This window comes from Enhydra lutris, unplaced genomic scaffold (genome assembly GCF_002288905.1).
Source record: "Enhydra lutris kenyoni isolate GAN:26980312 unplaced genomic scaffold, ASM228890v2 scaffoldscaffold2, whole genome shotgun sequence".
In the NCBI taxonomy this organism is placed as follows: domain Eukaryota; kingdom Metazoa; phylum Chordata; class Mammalia; order Carnivora; family Mustelidae; genus Enhydra; species Enhydra lutris.
Window position 1 is genome coordinate 67824247 of NW_019154086.1, and position 18446 is coordinate 67842692.

Consider the following 18446-nt stretch of genomic DNA (forward strand, 5'->3'; position numbering starts at 1 on the left):
ATCTTGCATGACCTCTTGCCAGCACTGGTCATGGTTGACTCCTTCTCCTCTCTTTTAAAACACTTCCTACCTCACTGGTGGATCCTCTTCCATCTCTTTTGTTCCTTTTTTTTTTTTTTTGCTCAACCTCCAAGTATAGAATATCTCAAGACTCCGTCCTGGGACCTCTGCTCTGTTTCTCCCTGGGAAATCTTGCTGATACCATGGTTTAATATAGCTCATAGGCTGTTTACCATCGAGCCTTTAACCTGTTTAACCAAATGCCTACTTGACTTAACACCACAAATCTAATAAGCATCTCAAACCTAACATGTTCACACAGAAATCTTGATTTTCCTTTAAGATCTTCCTACCCTAGTCTTCCCCCAACTCAATAAATGGTACCTCTATCCAGTCAATCTCTTAAGCTGAAAACCCAGAAGGCATTATGTGGTTCCTTTATTCCCATCTCTCCTCACATCTAACATCAACAAATCCTGAGAACTCTACCTCTAGAACATGTCTCAGTCTATCCACTTACATCATTCCCTGTCATGACAATCCTTTTCCGAGCCACCATCATCTGCCTGAATATAGCCACCTAACTGGCTTCTTCATTTCTACCCTTGTCCCTCATATCCCATTGTCCATACCACAGCCAAGTTATTTTAAAAACATAACCAGATCAAATCGCTCTTTTGCTTAAAAATCTTCAAAGGTTTCCTATTATACTTAAAATCCAAGTACTTACACAGACCTATACAGCCTCCTTCCTCTGTGGCTTCTGACTGTTCCACTCTCCCTGAGCCGGCTGCCCTTCCTACCTCACTGGTGTTCTTGCTACTCTTCTCAAACCCAGAATCATATCCTCCCCAGGACCTGCACTAAATATTCTTTGTGCCTGGAGTGCTCTTCCCTAGTCTTCGTATGGCTGGTACTGTAATAGTCACTTAGGTCCATCTTAGAGGTCTTCTCCTCAAAGTGGTCATCCGTCCATTCTCAAGTGGCTATTCAATCACTGTCACATATGTTTTAACTGTTTGTATGGCATTTATTTTTGTATTTCCTTATTTCTTTCATTACTGTTTTCTTCTCTTCATTACAGTGAAAACCCCACACAGAGCAAGAAACTTGTTCTTATTCAGTGCTATACACCCTGTTGCTAAAACTCTGCCTGGCATATTCAGAAGACTTCACAATATTTTCTAAGTGAATGAGCTGAAAAATCTAGGCCTAATCTAGTCGATGAATGAGAGACTGGTTATGTTAATGTACTTAAATATATCTAAGCAACTCGTCTTTTGAAACAATTCCAAGTTAGCAAATAGAAAATATATTTACCTTATTATTACATCATAGGAGTCAATTTTTTCTCCTAATGTCTTATTCTTCAAAACTCCTCCATTACCAACCACCACGCACTTCTTACATGGCACACTGTTGGGCAAAAAGACAAGCGAAAGGTTGAGCCATCTTTCACATAACTGGCTGATTCCAAGAATTCGTTCAAACTTTCCAGAACCCAATGCCAAATTTCACTTGTTGCACAAGTAGAAAAAGAACCAATTGTGACTTCCAGGTCTAGGGTTATATTAGAAAGATATAGGATTCAAGAAATAACATTCCACAGGAAGCATATGATCATTAGCAACTAACAGTTGCTTATGCGTCCATATGCGTTCCCTCATTTGATTCTCATAACCACATGCTGAGATAAGTAAGCCCATTATTTCCATTTTACAAATGAAGAAAGGCATTCAGAGAAGTGTTGGTTAACATTTCAAATCCATATTCCCAAGAGTCAGAATCAGGATTCACATCCAGACCCTCGAACAACAAAAATACCACTTGGCCTACAATTCTGCATGTTAATATTGATACAAGTGTGTATATATGAAATAGCTGTCCATTTTTTCACCAGCATTTCTCACTCCCTGAGAATCCTGAGGTTCTAGCTCTGAGTCACTGTTGTGTCTTATCAGTGTGGAAACAGCTTGGAATCTGGTGGGGAAGGTGTGTCTTCCCTGGTCCTGCACATGAGCTCTTCAATTCCCCAAACATGTACTGCTTCTTGGAGCTTAACCAATATAAACTAAAAGTTCACGCTGTGTCCCTAGCAGAGAGCTTTCAAGTAGATGATGAAGTGGGACTTCCTGTTGCTGGCTGAGATCAGCCTAGAACCATGCACTGTGCACCATCAGCTCTCAGCAAACCCAGCCTGGCCCCTCTGTTTCCAGGCTCCCACCACCTCCCAGCCAGGCCTTAAGAAATGACAACACAGATCCTTCTCCTTTAGGGGACATGACATAACAGAGAGGAAGCCTGTTGAGACTGTCCTTCCAAGGCCATCATGACACGAAAGTATAAAGAAAGAAACTTTCTCTAAAAACCATGAAATAAAGCAGACCAGATGAACTCTAGACCTTAAGGCATTTAGGAAATTAATGGGTAGCAAAATTGCACAAATACTGTAGAACATATAAACTTAGAGGGGCACCTGGTTGGCTCAGTTGGAGGATCATGTGGCTCTTGATCTCGGGGCCATGAATTTAAGCCCCACATTGGGTGTAGAACTTAAAAATAAACAAATAATCATAGAGAATGCAGGAATATAGGAATAATTAGAAAGAGCCACACACTGGCCCTGTTGGGTTAAAAAGAGTACATATAATGTACCCACTGAATGTACAGAAACATAAGTTGATCTTTTCTCATTAGAATTTGCTCAACTCACCTGTCTAAGTTTTTAATACTAGAAAATGCTTTTTCACACATTTTAATTTAGGGCTTTTAGCTCCCCACTTAATGAGTCAAGTCTAAGTCAGTGTCTACTTTGTTACCAAAATGAGAAGATACAGAGTGTCACAGGTGTCAGAGACAGGGTTAGGAGGACATTGTCCAGGAACTCCATGACGATGTGCCCCCAAAAACTCCTATCGCGGACAGATCACAATATGCTCTAAAATTCTAGGAAGGCAACTTTCTTAATGGTGCTCTGCCCTGCGACCAGGTAGCATGGACAAGACGAGAACACTGGCAAACATTCCAAACCCTTTCCCCTCTGGGCATATTGTCCTTACCCTCACCAGACCCATCTTATGAATATTCTCTAACAAGGGCAATTCTCACCTGCACAGCTTGTTTGACTCTTCCTTCCAGAACCCTGGGGTCAGTCTAATGCAAAACAGAAGCTGAACCTCCTGAAGTGGGCTCTACCTCCCCTGAGCAACGCTGTGGGCACTGGGGAGGGAGTCGCTAGGAATGGAGAATCGAAATACCAGCTCTGTTCCTACTGAACTGCATGGGGCTGGAGGAGAGACAGCCGCCATTATGGCACCCAGACTAACCTCCTCCCTTATGGCTGGAGGCCACTTCCCAGTCCTGTCCCCAGGCACCCCAGGGGCTACAGCATCCGTGCGGTCCTGGGATATCCAGCCTGACACCAGGCTGCCTGACTCCAACATCATCGAACACACCAGGCTGGATAGGAACTCATACCACCACTGTGTCTCCAGAGTTTCTAACCCAGAGCCTCAACAAAGGACCCAGGACCCACAAGCCTCATCTCTGAAGTGGAACCAGAATCCAGAAAGAGGCAGCTCAGTGCAGCCCCAGACAAGGCCAGTTCCCTCATCACTGCTCAGCAACAAACCCACAGGCTGAACCCTCGTGCTCACAGGGGCTTCCTCTCAGTGTTATTTTTATCAGACTGGATTACAGCAAGTCCTCAAGCCCAAGATCATAGGTGACCAAGAGTATTGTGATAAGGGAAGCAATCGTCTATCATACAAATATGTCACATTCCCAGTCCCCACTTAGGCTCAAGGTCCTGGACCTCCTCTCACAGTTCCTACCGAGCCTTCTGGTCAAGGGATAAGGGAGTTGAGGTTTGGAGGCAGATCTCCACTACAAGAGCCCCAGGATCAGCCACAGAGAGAAGGTCCTTCCTTGTATGTACACAAGCCGCATGGCCTCTCCATGTTCATTGTCCCAGGAGGTCCAAGGACTTGGGAAAAATGGACAGAAATCTTAGAGATACTGCCTCACTCAAAGGAACTCCAATTCTAAAGACACTTTACTGTTGAACGGTCACCACACTTTAAGAAATTTCACTTTCTATTTTCTTCTCTATGAGCTTTGTAGGGGGCAGCTGGAAGGAAGGCCCTTGGTCATCAAAACAGTTTGCCAATACCTCTGAAGGGAAATCTTGTCCAGGAAATTTCACTTTTCCGCCTGGTAAGGGATAATGCAAAGACCTGAACATCTTTCTGAGGATCATATATAATACTAGAAACTCTTTAAGGGGCATTCCTAGGACTACTCTTCGGCAACAGCATCTCATCTATGGCTAGTTTTCACAATGCCCCCATGACTCTGGGAACTATGTATTGATACAGCTTTGCAGTCTGAACCACACAGCTCACAAGGCTCTCCCCAGCAGGGACCCACATTTCACCAAAAATGTGATTCATCATCTCCTTGGCTTCATCCACCTGGTCTGGGCTCCTGACTTCCCTTGCATCCTGAGGTGTGAAACAGTAACTTCCAGGGTCCTTTAGGTGACTGTGTAACTCTACCATATTTAATGAACACCACTTTCATGCATGAATAGTTACAGACAATTGTGAGTCCCCAGAGGACAAGAATAGTCTCCTTTATATTACTGTACCTTCCTGTCTTAAACTTCCTGATTCACAGGCTGTGCACTTTAGAAATTGGCTTGGTTGTTACCAATCAATTGGTGATTGTTTTCTCATGTCGTGTTTGGAAAAGGAGGTATCTGTTCTTCCTTCTTCCACTCCAGAAACGGGTAGGGAAATGCCCCAAACTGCTCACCCAGAAAACAAAATCATTCCAGAGTGCCTCAACCTGTTAATGGAAAACCTGAAAAAGTGCTGAAATAGTCATGGTGAGAGATTACACTTCCCCCACGTGAACGGCAGGCTTCTCATCAAGCCGGGCAAACCCAGAAGACTGGCTACCTCAGGCAGAGGTAAACATCAACAACCATCAAGACAGAGAAAGTAAACACGAATCGCCCATTTCAAATGATCTGTGACCTGTCTTCTGAATGCTTTCTGACATTCATTTTTCCTGTCAGTAGTATCACACACATTAAAATATATCACTACATCTTCAGTGTAACAATCTTGTGCAGATCCCACTGGCCGTTTTCCCAACACCCATTACCCTGCATGCCTGCTCGCAGAGCCCCGCTTTCACAAGCCTAACAGTCGCTGGTCTGGAGTAGCCCCATGACCCCACTTTGGGCAGAAAGGTATTAGAGAAGTCTATTAGAAGCTCCAGAAAAGATTTTACCCACAGCAAGAGCATGGTTTTAAAGTTCTTCTCCTGGCTGAAAACAGCGGGATGCCTGGGCGGGTTAGTGATGCAGATACTGAGACGTTTTGGAGCCTGGGCTCTTTTACATAGACAACTGCTAAAGTCCAAATCTTTTTCATCTTTGTAGGTTGTCCAAGGCCATGCTCCCGCCCTGGCTGGTTGCCCATCTGACCCAGTTCTGCTGAAACAACATTAATGGATCCTGCCTGGGTGAACAACGAGGCAGCTGTCACAAATCCCTGTCCATTTAGCAGGCAACGGACTTAGCACAGGGCTTCGATTAGGTAAGATATTTGTGTGCGGTTACTCTACAACCATCAAAGCAGGACTCAAGCATGCTTCACAGAATCTGGCAGGTTTCAGAAGGTGATGGTGGCAGCAGGGGGTGGAGAGCTGGCTCATGCATTTGAGTGGGAGCTGACAGTTCGTGATTCAGGGTTTCTGCTGCTCTGGCCGAGGGAGAGCATGTCCCCCTAAGGAAATGGCAGCATTCCGGGGACCTGGGTATAAACCAGTGCTTAGGAGCTACCTGGACACCCAAAAAGAGCCTCCTAACAGGGGCACATTTAAGTGTCGCTTTTCTGTGATGCAATTTCTTTAAATATCCTCAATGGTTAGTGAAGTGTGTCAAACATGGCCACCTCGTGTGAGCTGTGCTTTGGAGAAGAAAGAGAAGAACCCGAGCCCCCTGAGAAATCCACAGCAGCGGCACATGGAACAGACGGCAAGAGAACCGGAGTTGTCACTCTGAACCGCTGGTTCACGGTACCTTCTGAACAAAGTGCCACAGAGGCTAGAAAGGAACCTAGAGGCTACCTCAAACACCCCACCTCTTTTTGAAAAGCACTTTATTTGGTGGGTGGGGGGGTGCCTGGACAGGTCAGTTAAGTGCCCAACTTTTTATTTCAGCTCATGTCACAATCTCAGGGTTTTGGGATTGAGCCCCACATCAGGCTCACACACTGGGCTTGGAAGCTGCTAAAAGTTCTCTCTCTCCCTCACCCTCTCCCCCAACCCCCAACTCTCTCTAGTAAAAAATAAATAAATAAATAAAGCATCTTATTTTTTTCACTGCAATATAATTCACAAGTCTTAAAATCCACCCTTTTAAATAAAATTCCGTAGGCTTTAGCATATTCACAAAGCTATGCAACAATCACCACTTCCTAATTCTGACCCCACAGCCCAAAACACTTGCTCTCCTCTCCTCCCCCTCCCCACAACCACAAATCTATCTTCTGTCTCTACAGCTCTGTCTATTCTACTTATTTCATACAAATGGCATCATGTAATAGCTGTACACGATACAAGGTATTCTATTGTATATAACAGTATTTGTCTGTGAGATTTCACAACTGGCTTCTTTCACTGAGCACAGTATTTTCAAGGTTCCTTTTCATGACTGAATAATATTCCTTTGAACAGATAGACATTTAGTTTATCCATTCAGCAGCTGGATATTTGGGTTGTTTCCACTTCAAGCCTATTCTGAATAATGTTCCTGTGAACATTCATGTAAAACAAGTTTGGTGGTCATAGGTTTCAGTGTAAGTTTTCTGCTTCAAAATAATTCTAGATTCGCAGGAAGTTGTAAAATCAGCACTGAGAAGTCCATGTACTCCACCCCATTCCCCCCACCCCATGCTTCCACTGACTTAACAACTGTGCAATGGTTACATGGACTTAACAATTAACAATTAAAACCACTCTTGGCAACATGTGCATATGCAGTTCCTTCCATTTTCCTCTTTTCCATGACACTAAGGTTCAGAAGCGTGAGACCTTGCCCAAGCTCATAAAGCAGTTAGTGCCTTTTTTCACAAGGGCTGATATATCTATTTAAATCTATATCTATTTAAATGTCCCACGCCTGCTTACTTCCTTACCCCTCCCCAAACCCTCTCCTTCTCTCAAGCTCTCTCAAGGTCTCCTTCCGTGCCTGGTTTATGATCACTCCTCTGCTGCCTAAGTCCTGGCCCGAGAGCCCATCTGAGCATTTCCATAACAGGAGGAACATGAAAACAAAACAAAACAAAACAAAACCAACAAGAAAAGGGTTGCTCTAATTGTTTTAAAAAATGGTATGTCTTTTTGAAACTAGCTAGAAGTGGTGGTTGCATAACTTTGTGAATGTACTAAATGCCACTAACTGTCCACTTTAAAATGGTTCGTTTTATGTAAATTTCATCTCAATTGAAAAAAGTGGTTTGGAAAACAAATTATACTGCTTCTCCCTCTCCCACTCCCCTTGCTGTGCTCCCTCTCTCACCGACCAATATGGCACATGTAACAAGTCCTTCATGAGAAATTTCACTTAAGGGGGTGCCTGGGTGGCTCAGTCAGTTACACGGCTGACTCTTGATTTCAGTTCATGTCATGATCTCAGGGTCATGGGATCGAGCCCTATGTCAGGCTCTGCACTCACCACAGAGTCTGCTTGAGATCCCCTCTCTCTCTCCCTCTGCCCCCCAAGTTGCACGTGGGCTCTCTCTAACAATATCTTAAAAAAAAATGTCAAATTCATAAAATAATACATAAAATTTAAAAACTTAAAAAAAGAAATGCCACTTCAAAATGAACTACAACACCAATATGTTTCAACAGCTTTCACAGGTAATTAATTCTCCAAGAGGCAAACCATGGATGGCTTCCTCAAGCACTCAGCTAGGTTGATATAGTCATGTAACTGACTTCAGAATCCTAAATATTTGGAGACCAGTTGCCCCTCAATAAGGCTTCCTTTGTCCCTTAAAATAGGACTTTTTTTTAATGTGGGCACACAGCCACTTTTAATAAAGACGACTTTTTTTTTTTTTCTTTTAAGGCTACATTTCTCACCTACCTTCCAGTTCGGTGTGACCTTGTGATTATATCCCTAGTCAATGGGATACAACCTAGTGGCTGCTAACTGATGTTAACCACCAGCTCTCTCTGGGAGAAAAAGAGATGATAGGAGAAGCCCTGGTTTGCAGTGTTGCCCATTTCTATGGTATAAATACCCCGAGTGGCTAATTTCAACTTTCTACCTTGATGGCACTGATCATGGAACTGGAAAGAACTACTCAAGCTGGTACCAACTGGCTGCAGCACACTCCTGGGTATAAAAGAGTATTGTATGTGATTTCTGGGCAATGTCCTTAAAGCAGGAGGCAAGTCTTAATGGGCAGGGGCATGGCCTTCCCCTTTGCTCCTCCCTACTGGCCAGAATGCAGCCGTGATGGGTGAAGGTCCCGCCATCATACTGGACATTGAGGAGGAAGCTCTGTATATGGGAATGGCAGACTCACAACAGAACAGCCCAGGCCCCTGCCGATCATCCTAGCAGACTGGCTCTGGAATGTCAACCTGCAGGCTTCATTTAAGTCACACCTGTGAGAAAGGGGAAGCTTCTCATCTTGTAAACCCATCTGATATTTAGAGCTTTGCCATTCACAGTGCAATGTGTCCCAATGGAGGGCATCACACAAGCGAGGGAATGCAATGGAACAAAACTAGGACTTGGATCTGGTAGAACTGAAAGGATTCGGATTTGAAACAATGACAAAATGTCTAAACCTTTCTGGAAGGGACAGAGGACAGAGGGAGAATAAAATCCATGAAGAGAGCAGCCCAGAGCAGAACGGACTGGGAAAGGCCGAGCTCCCCCCTCTCCTGCTCAGCCCTGCCCAACCTACAGACCTATGACAAAGAGAGAGCAGCCTACACCCGCCCAGGCCCATGAAGCTTCCACCTGGCCTGTGTATGACCACCTCCTCACACCTTGGCTGGGGTAGTCCACCCCCTCTGCCTGAAAAAGAGTCTGTTCTCGAGTCTGCTTCCTCTGGAGCAATTTTCCCAGGTGGAGAAGAGAAATGGGAGATGTTTAAGGTCATATATGGTGACCAAAGTGAGGTGACTTGGAGGCAACAATAAGGTAGTTTTGTATATTCTGCCTTTCTGGAGTTTATGTAAAGTACACTGCTCAGGCACGGATTGGTCTGTTATAGTCTTTGTGTTGTACAGTGGCTTCCAGACAAATGCAGAATGACTTGCTTAAAATATAGGTATAATTTACTATTACATGTGAACCCATCCCAAAAGTTAATGTGCACATAGAATGTAATAGTGTCATAAGTGTATTCTGATCTGCTTTCAAAATACTTTCTCAAGTCCCTAGGAAACAGGTTTGCACAGTAAAACAAGCCATTCGGCAACGCTGACTCAGTATCTGAACGCATCCCCTGTGTGCACTCTGCGGGCATCCTACAAGGACATTCTCCATTCTCTCTCTACCTGAAAAGTCTCTGACTACATTATTTTATTCTACTTCAGTCCCTTGACAACTTCAGACTCAAGGGCTCCTGTGCGATCAGCAAGATCTTTAATCCCTCCTCACCACCCACACCCACCTCTCCTAATTCGGGTGATGCTCAGAGCCTGACACGGGTTGAGGGTGGGAGTGGGGGACATGCTCAGTGACAAAGGACAAAGGGTGGGGAACAGCAAGGTCAAGTCAGCAAGAAGAGAGGGAAGAGCCTGCCTGAGGGACGCACAGATGATGAACACCTGTGTGAGAAGGGCTTCTGAAAGCAACTACATACAGTACAATTCTAAGTAGTTCTAAAAACCCAGAAAAGAATGAAACTTCTAGTCGCACCCCCCACCCCAAGGATCCTGACAGTAGCTCACATTTACAGGGACAAGGATCTTGTGATGGTTACTCTTATGTCAAACATTCAGGCACTGGACAGAACTCTCTAGATTCACATCCTGGCTCTAGCATTTGCTGACTGCAGAAAACTATGTATGTGTGTCTAGTTTCAATTCCCCCATTTAAAAAAAAAAAAAAGGATTATCAGGGATAGTTTGCAGATTGATGGTAAAAATTGGGACGCATGATAGAATGCACATTTGCCAAAGGTTTGCATAAAACAATATTCTACCCATTGGAGCTATAAAACTTTAGGTGAGGAAAGAACATATGTGGTTGGTGTTGATATGCAATCAAAACTGAAATTAAGCTGAAGACATAGTTTTAAATGATAACAAGTAAATACAAGCTGAAATGAGCAACATTTATTACATAATCCACACTCATAATCTGGGCTCCCAGAGAAAAAGGAGATAAATTCAGACAAAATCGAGCACTGTTCCTCTAGCTATTTTGTAAAGTCTATCTCCATTTTCATACCTCTGTCCACTACCCTCACTTATGTTTCCACTAAATAGCTCACCTGTCCTCTTGAGCAAGAGGGAAAATTCTGTCATTCTCCTTTTCAGTGGAGGCCTGACATCTGCAGACCACCTGTACCATCCAACGGGACCACTGGCCAAATCCTAAAATGTAGCCTAAAAATTTGAGAAGAAATTCTACCTCTCTAAAAGTAAGTATACCTACTAAGAAGTCTATCTTTAGCAATTTCATTCCTACACAGCTAACCTGACACCAGAGTATTCTACAAACTCAATGACCTTTTGCAGTCAGAAAATGTATTATCTAAACAAGCTGTTTGCTTCCCTCCAGTATAATTCTGAATAAGAGGAAGAGAGTGCTTCTGAAATCCAATATTCAAGTGAAACAGAAAGGATCCTCATGTTAAAAAGATCCATGGGGGGACGCCTGGGTGGCTCAGTTGGTTGAGCAGCTGCCTTCGGCTCGGGTCATGATCCCAGCGTCCTGGGATCGAGTCCCACATCTGGCTCCTTGCTCATCAGGGAGCCTGCTTCTCCCTCTGCCTCTGCCTGCCATTCTGTCTGCCTGTGCTTGCTCTCTCTCCCTCTCTCTCTCTGACAAATAAATAAATAAAATCTTTAAAAAAAAAAAAAAAAAGATCCATGGGAAGGTACAGGAAACAGCCTGTGGAGGGGGCTGTGAGTTGAGCAACGGAGGCTATAAGTTAATTCTTCAGTACCAACAACTTAGAAAAGATGAATGTGGAATACAGTATCTTGACCTGGAACTAGCGCTGCTCATCATCGTAAGGCTCTCTGCAAACCTTTGAGACAACCAGTTATGCAGCTTCTAAATTAATTTTGTATTTTATTTGAAGTATCACAGAAATAACTACTAGAGGTTTTAGTTATGCACAAATACTAAGGAATCTTCTTGTATGAAGACATTTTAAATTGGGGTGCACATTTTGAACCCCATTAGCTCAAACCCGTCAAACAAAAGCAAGGAAATAAACTCACTTGTCAAACTCGTCAAAGAGATCACAACTCTGCAGTTTTGAAAGAGCAAGTCGAAAATATTCCGCTAGAAAACAAATGGAATAATATAAATAAAAGGAATTATGGCTTCTTAGGTACTTAGTAAGCCATCTGTCCCCTTCCCTGCCCCAAACCCATTTCAAACTGGTAACGGCCCCAGGGGTTTATTCCGTGGTGAAAATTAACAATACAGCTGCACTTAGCCAGCACTATTCAACAGGCACACTCAAAAATGCTCTGAGGGGGGCGCCTGGGTGGCTCAGTGGTTAAAAAGCCTCTGCCTTCGGCTCAGGTCATGATCCCAGGATCCTGGGATCGAGCCTCACATCCGGGCTCTCTGCTTGGCAGGGAGCCTGCCTCTTCCTCCTCTCTCTCTCTGCCTGCCTCTCTGCCTACTTGTGCTCTGTCAAATAAATAAAAATCTTAAAAAAAAAAAAAAAATGCTCCGAGGACACGTTACAAAAAGTCCAGAAAAGAAAAAAAGAAAAGATGCTTAATCTGAAAACAATAAATATCAACATCAAATGACATTAGTATAATGTAGTATAGAATTCTAGTATAGAATATAGCCTTTCAAACTGACATTAGTCTAGAAACCAATTTTCAGTAAATTTAGCTGTATTATCAAATTCTCTGCGGTATATTTTTAAAACATATACACACCCATGCATACAATACACCAGGATCAGATGAATATGCAAAATCTAACTTGGAAAACTGTAAGCCTGTCACCTCTTGGGCTTCCGGGTCTCGCCTAGATCTACAATGTAAAGCTAGCCAGTTCACCTGTCGACATGCCAAGAGAAAACTATTCTGTCATTAGTAGATAGAGGGATTCTCTCTCAATTTGGCAAAAGTAAAACACCCTCTGGTCAAAAGGCTGATCCAGGAGCTAGATCTTAAATTGATGGAATAAACAAAACTCAGAGGTAAAGAGGCGGAAAGGGGAGCTGGAAAGGACATTAACCCAACTCACAGGGTTACCCTGCTAATTCTACACTGGAATCAACTAAAGCATGAGAACGCATGAATAATACCATGGGGCTAAACCAAAGTAAAAAGCAGTTTCTCAATAAAAACAACAAATGTGCCATTTTATTCTTAAATTCTTTATTCTTTAATTCTACACTGCCCCTCAAAAAGGGGTAGGGATTTTTATATTAAAATTTAATTTCCTTCATCCCATCTCCAAAGCATTTCCTTTAAGGCCTTAAAATTACATAAATAGGTGGTTCACATCAAACACCATTCACATGACTAGGGCTAGGTAAAGAATAATATTACTGACCTGATGTTCTTATCCCATAGGGCAAATCAAACTTATCGCTACCATACAAGGAAGCAATCTTTTTAAAATCAGCTGCACACAGAAAAGGGTGAAACTGATGAAACCTGCAAGAAAAGGAAAAAGTGATTCTCCCAAATGCCTACATATCTGTAGCCTTCTAAAAATCACAGCTGAAGACAACTGCAGTGTAGTACTCTTCCTGATATACTGACTGTATGTGAATGTGTAATTATTTTCTAAATTCTTTAAAAGTCACAGAATGGAATATGCAATGGAACTATACAACCAGAGTGCAAACACTTTCCAGGCTGTGGAAACAAAATTACGTCATAGCTTCAGGGGCTAGCGAGGGGGAATCAAAATTTAAAAACAAACCAATACCAAGCGAAAACAAGGTAGCCACATGCAGGAAGAGACAAAGCAGGCAATAAGGGAAAATAAAAGCATGGGTGCTAAGCCACTCCCAGATGTAAAAGTTCCATATGTATGAAGTTGTGTCAGCTGTGAAAATAAAAATATAATAAAATTTCGATGCGCTGAGGATTAAACTCTCTTCTGATATCATTCAGACTTTCTCAAGAACAAGAACCGTGGGTGTTGTCTTCTTATTGCCTGCTCTGTCCTGCCCTGCTGACCCCACTCAGGTCCTGTTGCAGACAAGAGAGCAGTATGAGGAGAGTGGGATGTGCTTCTGTCCCCGTGCCCCCAATTTTAGCACCCAGCACAGAGTAAGCAGGCTACATATGCTTAATAAATGACTGAATGAATTTCACCTCCATACTACTTCTTTATGGAGTCAGTAGGACGTAGGAAAAAAAAGGTTTTTTAATTAAAGAGAAGGAACGAGTCAAACTATCGCACACTCTGACCCTCACGTTTGACCCCATTTTCCAGTCTTATCAGCTCTGCTCTCTCAGTTTAAAAACTGCAGGTGCAGATTACAGTGCCCTGGGGTTTCAGGGGCTGTATGACAAGAAGGAAATAAACTGCAGTGGGATAGGGGTAACATAGCTCCGGTTTCCTTTTGGCTTTGCCACTCAGGAGCCACTAACCTTGGACAAGTCCCATAAGCTTAGTCTTCAGAGCTACGTGAGAGCTCACACCATGTTCAGACTAAGGAAACAGGTGAGGATGAGCCTTTCCTGCTTGACGCAGATCTGTCCCCTAGACTTAATTGTGACTGTGACAGCACTCTCGAGGGTCCAGCCTTATTTATACATGTTGGGTTCCAAGGTAAAATGTATTTATCCCAGTGTAGACTGGGTTCCAAAGTAAAACATATTCCTTTGCAGTGGTCCTAGCCATGCATACTTGTGATCATAGGCAGAAATGTTTTCTGTACCTGCAGTTTCCTAGAGAGTTGATTTTAAAGGAATCTATAGCCCCAAGAGGTTAAGAACCAGTAATGAAAAGGTGCAGTAACATTACTAAAAGAAAACAGACATTTTTGATCCTTAGTGGGTAAAATATTGAAAAGCCCATACCTGTTCTACACAATTAAAATGACCAGACTGTCATTTATCTCTATTTCTCTAGAAGCTATTGACCAGCAATCTGTCAAAGTTGAGGGAACAGAGGAAAAGAATATTTGTGGCTTTTCTACAAGTGTTTTATATGGCTTTACCATATAAAGATCATTATTTACATTCCAAGTACTTCACTGAAAGTCCCTCAAAGTCAGGAAAAAGGTGGCATCATAAAGTTTAACCTAGAGGCCAGGGACAAAAAGCCACAAAATAATAAAGGTGAAAAACAACATGGGAACAACAAGGGCGGGGAAGTAAAACCCTGAAGAATAGTTCACTTTTTTATAATCAAACACAAATCAGTCTCTAATCTGACCTGTGTGAAAAGAATACTGGTCTGACTGAGTTCTTCGATGCCTTTGCTGAAAATATATGCAGAGCTCTGACTAAAAGCACAAAAAGAGACAGGATATTCAAGCTCTTTCCTAAATACAGAGTGTCTACTTTATACTGCTAAGATTTACATGAAAAAAAGTAAACAAGTGTGAAAAATGATCACAAACACGTTTTGAACATTTCGTCCGTCACAGTTTCTTTTAGATTTTTACCTCAGGAGAGAGGCAAAAGCTGGCTTTGATAAACAAGGCTGGATCTTATTTCTCCGCTTCATTTCCACAGGTGGCACCCTATGAGACAAAAATAGGGTCAGTCAGAAACCAGAACCAGGCAGCCCGCCCAGAGGAAAACGAATGCCCTGGGAATCTGTTCAGTGCCACCACCTCAAGGCTACTCAGTCATGGAATTAAAAATTCTCACAGAAGCCCTTAAGGGAGGACAGTACCTTACATATGTTGGAGGATGCATGGATACAAGGCAAGAGAATGAGAAAGGCTGAGGTGACGAGCGACCCAGAAGTAATTCAGTGAGCACCGAACAAAAAGCCTTCAAGTAGGGCCAGGATTACCACACTGTGGAGGCCTCAAGCAGGCTGACTTTTTAGAAATCCCCCCAACCCAGAACCTGAGAAACCCAACACACACCCATGCTCATGGCTATCTCGGCCCTCCATGCCACATCTGGGAACACCTGCCACAGAAACACAGACCTGCAATTCCACAGATGCAGCCTTGTGATCTGGCTTCCACAAATCACACTATTCAGAGCCATATGGAACTCCTCTCTATTCTTGGCACAGGTTAGGCCCTCTGGGTCTCCTGAATGGACTGCTTGTCTCCACAATTTAAAAGGGTATTGTGAAACAAGACAGAGCACGACAACAAAAATAAATGAAGGGAACATGGTGACAGGATCCAGATTTAGCCAGCTTCATTACTGCTTAACAGAAGAACATGTTAATGGGGCGCCTGGGTGGCTCAGTGGGTTAAAGCCTCTGCCTTCAGCTCCGGTCATGATCTCAAGGTCCTGGGATCGAGCCCCACATCGGGCTCTCTGCTCACCAGGGAGCCTACTTCCCCATCTCTCTCTCTCTGCCTGCCTCTCTGCCTACTTGTGAAGTCTGTCTGTCAAAAAAAAAAAAAAAAAAAAAAAGAAGAAGAAGAAGAAGAAGATGTTAATGATCAATGATGTGAGGAACTCATCTTAAAAAAACTAATCCAATTTCTTCTATAATCACAGGACTCAAACTAAAAGAATTGGTCTCAATTTTCAATTTTTTTGTTAAAAAATTCTGCTAGGTTTCTAAACTGTGAAGCTAATGAAGTCCTTATCAGAAAAACATCTTTGGTGAATACCACAAATGACAAGAATCCCTTGATTTATATGTAAGGAAGGTATGTAAATATGGTGGACCAGGACATTAGACCATAAAAACAAAATTATATTCAGAGGACAAAATGGACTATAAGCTATTACTTGGTTTCTAAGCTTATTCAAACAGAAGACCTTTTAGGAGATTGTGAAGACAAACTCTGAGTGGCTTAAAAAGGGTATCTGTCTTAAATAATTCTTAAGGAATCAAGTTCACAGCACAAAACCCACCTGAGGTAATTTCCCACGGTACTTTATGTGACTGGAGTGAGTGTGTTACCTTAAGCGTGTCATGAACACTCCTCAAACCCTGAGGACAAAAGACTGTGTAGAATTTAGATTCTTTATATGGTCTTCCTTATCATTCCCCTTGTGACACACAATAGGATTTGTAGGGAAGTAGCCATCTGGTAAACTCCTTGCTTTCTCTTCTGTTCTGTCTTCCATTACTGAGTGTGGGACAGAGATAAGATATGGCAAAGATGGAAGGAGAGATCCCCATGGTATAACCCTCATGTAGTATGTAATAAACCCTCTAAGTCATCTAGCTCAGTATTTAAGTCCAAAGTCTAGAAACTTAGGGCCAAACCTACCCACCTGGCATTGGGTTTTCCCAAGGACCATCTGCCTAACTTCCTTCCATGAAGAGCATTACAATAATTTTTCAATCAACCAGTGGTGAAATAAATTCAGAAGCATCAATTTTTTTTATCTAGTAGGAAAAAAAAAAAAAAAAACAAAACAAAACCCAGAAACTTGATCTAGGATCTCCTACTGAAAAACTGGCAAAGAGTAGTGAGAATTTAAGACAGGAAATTACCATGTGATTTATTTTGATATCATATACAACCATCCACTCAGGATTTAAAGGTCATCAAAACTTTATTCCTAGCCAAAGGACTAACAATAGGGAAAACGATTAAAAGCTTATTTGATACGTTTTTCTTTGCAATAAAATTACCTGTGCCTCTTCCAAGTTTTATATGTGACATTTAAAGTCAACATGGTTTCATAATGTACACCTATATTCACCAAATATTTTTAAACAAAGAGAACCATATGTAGTGTCTATATTTTAATCAGTAATTTCTTATTTTAGGTTCAACAGTCAAGTACCACTGAGTCCAAAAATTATTCCATCAATTCAAGGAGATGAAATATATATGGAATGTTATATCCCAAAGATAATCAACATCACTGCTTCACTGAAAAGTCAATAAAAAGAAGGTGCTATTTTATCAGTTTTTAAACTGTTAGAGTACAACATAGAAGACACTGGAATGGTAAAACTCCAACTTATAATGGAAAGCTATTAGAAAAGGTTCAAAATGTTAAAGAGGTTGTTTTTTGTTTGTTTGTTTTATAGGTCCCTCTAGTATCATTTGTGTGTCTCTGTGAAAGCCTAGTTTGGGAATTATTTTTAAAGAGCAAAAATAATGGGGTGCCTGGGTGGCTCAGTCAGTTAAGCAACTGACTCCTAGTTTCAACTGAGGTCATGATCTCAGGGTCGTGAAATCGAGCCCCGCATCAGGCTCTTGTTGAGTGCAGAGTCTGCTTGAGATTCTCTCCCTCTGACCCTCCTCTGACTCTGCTCTCTCTCTCCCTCTCTCAAATAAATAAATTCCTTAAAAAAAAAAATACTGAAGAACAAAACTAAAACTTACCAATAGACGTTTGTTCCCCATAATATACAATGCAGCACATAATAGAGAAAGACAGCACTCAGGAATATGGCCACAAGGTACCCTCTCATGGCTGGCCCACCTGAAACACAGGAATGAAATCCAAAGAAAAGGCAGTATTATTTGTTCTATAGATGGGTTCACGCAAAGGCTCAAATACAAGATCAGTGAACAAACACAGAGGGAAAGGAGAAGTAAATGATGTAGGGCTATTATTTTTGGAAATATCCACTAAATTTGCAGGAAGGGAGCATTTTTTTCTCTCTCTCCTCAGCCTCTTTAGACAATACAACATGGAAGGTAAACCAACAAACAGCACCACTGTTTCAAAGCTGGTGGCTTCCATACTACTTTCTCATGTTAGAGAAGAAAAAAACTCATTCAGAACAGAATTTTACACATATATTCCATTTCCAAAACTTGTTTTCAGACACGTTAAAAAAAAAATCTTTCACTCTCTCCATAGAAAGTGAATATATGCCTTAAGATGTAAACAAACATTGCATTTCTTCACTGCTCAAAATGATTTTTCAAAGCTATACATTGTAATTTTTTTTTAAAAGATTTTATTTATTTATTTGACAGACAGAGATCACAAGTAGGCAGAGGGGCAGGCAGAGGGAGAGGAAGGGAAGCAGGCTCCCTGCCGAGCAGACAGCCCAATGTGGGGCTCGATCCCAGGACTCTGGGATCATGACCTGAACCAAAGGCAGAGTCTTTAACCCACTGAGC

At 42.2% G+C, this 18446-nt stretch overlaps 1 protein-coding gene across 3 annotated transcripts in view; it reads right to left on the reverse strand.

Annotated features, from left to right (window-relative positions):
- The window catches only part of LOC111150282 (ST3 beta-galactoside alpha-2,3-sialyltransferase 6), a 63903-nt gene that overhangs the window by 11936 nt on the left and 33521 nt on the right, over positions 1-18446 (reverse strand). For 2 of the 3 annotated variants that reach the window (XM_022507737.1, XM_022507727.1), the window contains 5 exons: positions 17697-17796; positions 14874-14951; positions 12800-12903; positions 11494-11557; positions 1321-1416 (listed from right to left, as the gene is read on the reverse strand). In XM_022507737.1, coding sequence (XP_022363445.1) covers positions 1321-1416; positions 11494-11557; positions 12800-12903; positions 14874-14951; positions 17697-17785 — 431 coding nt within the window. In that variant the 5' untranslated portion in view covers positions 17786-17796. The remainder of the gene's footprint in view (positions 1-1320; positions 1417-11493; positions 11558-12799; positions 12904-14873; positions 14952-17696; positions 17797-18446) is intronic. The other variant, XM_022507745.1, reaches the window with a different exon arrangement.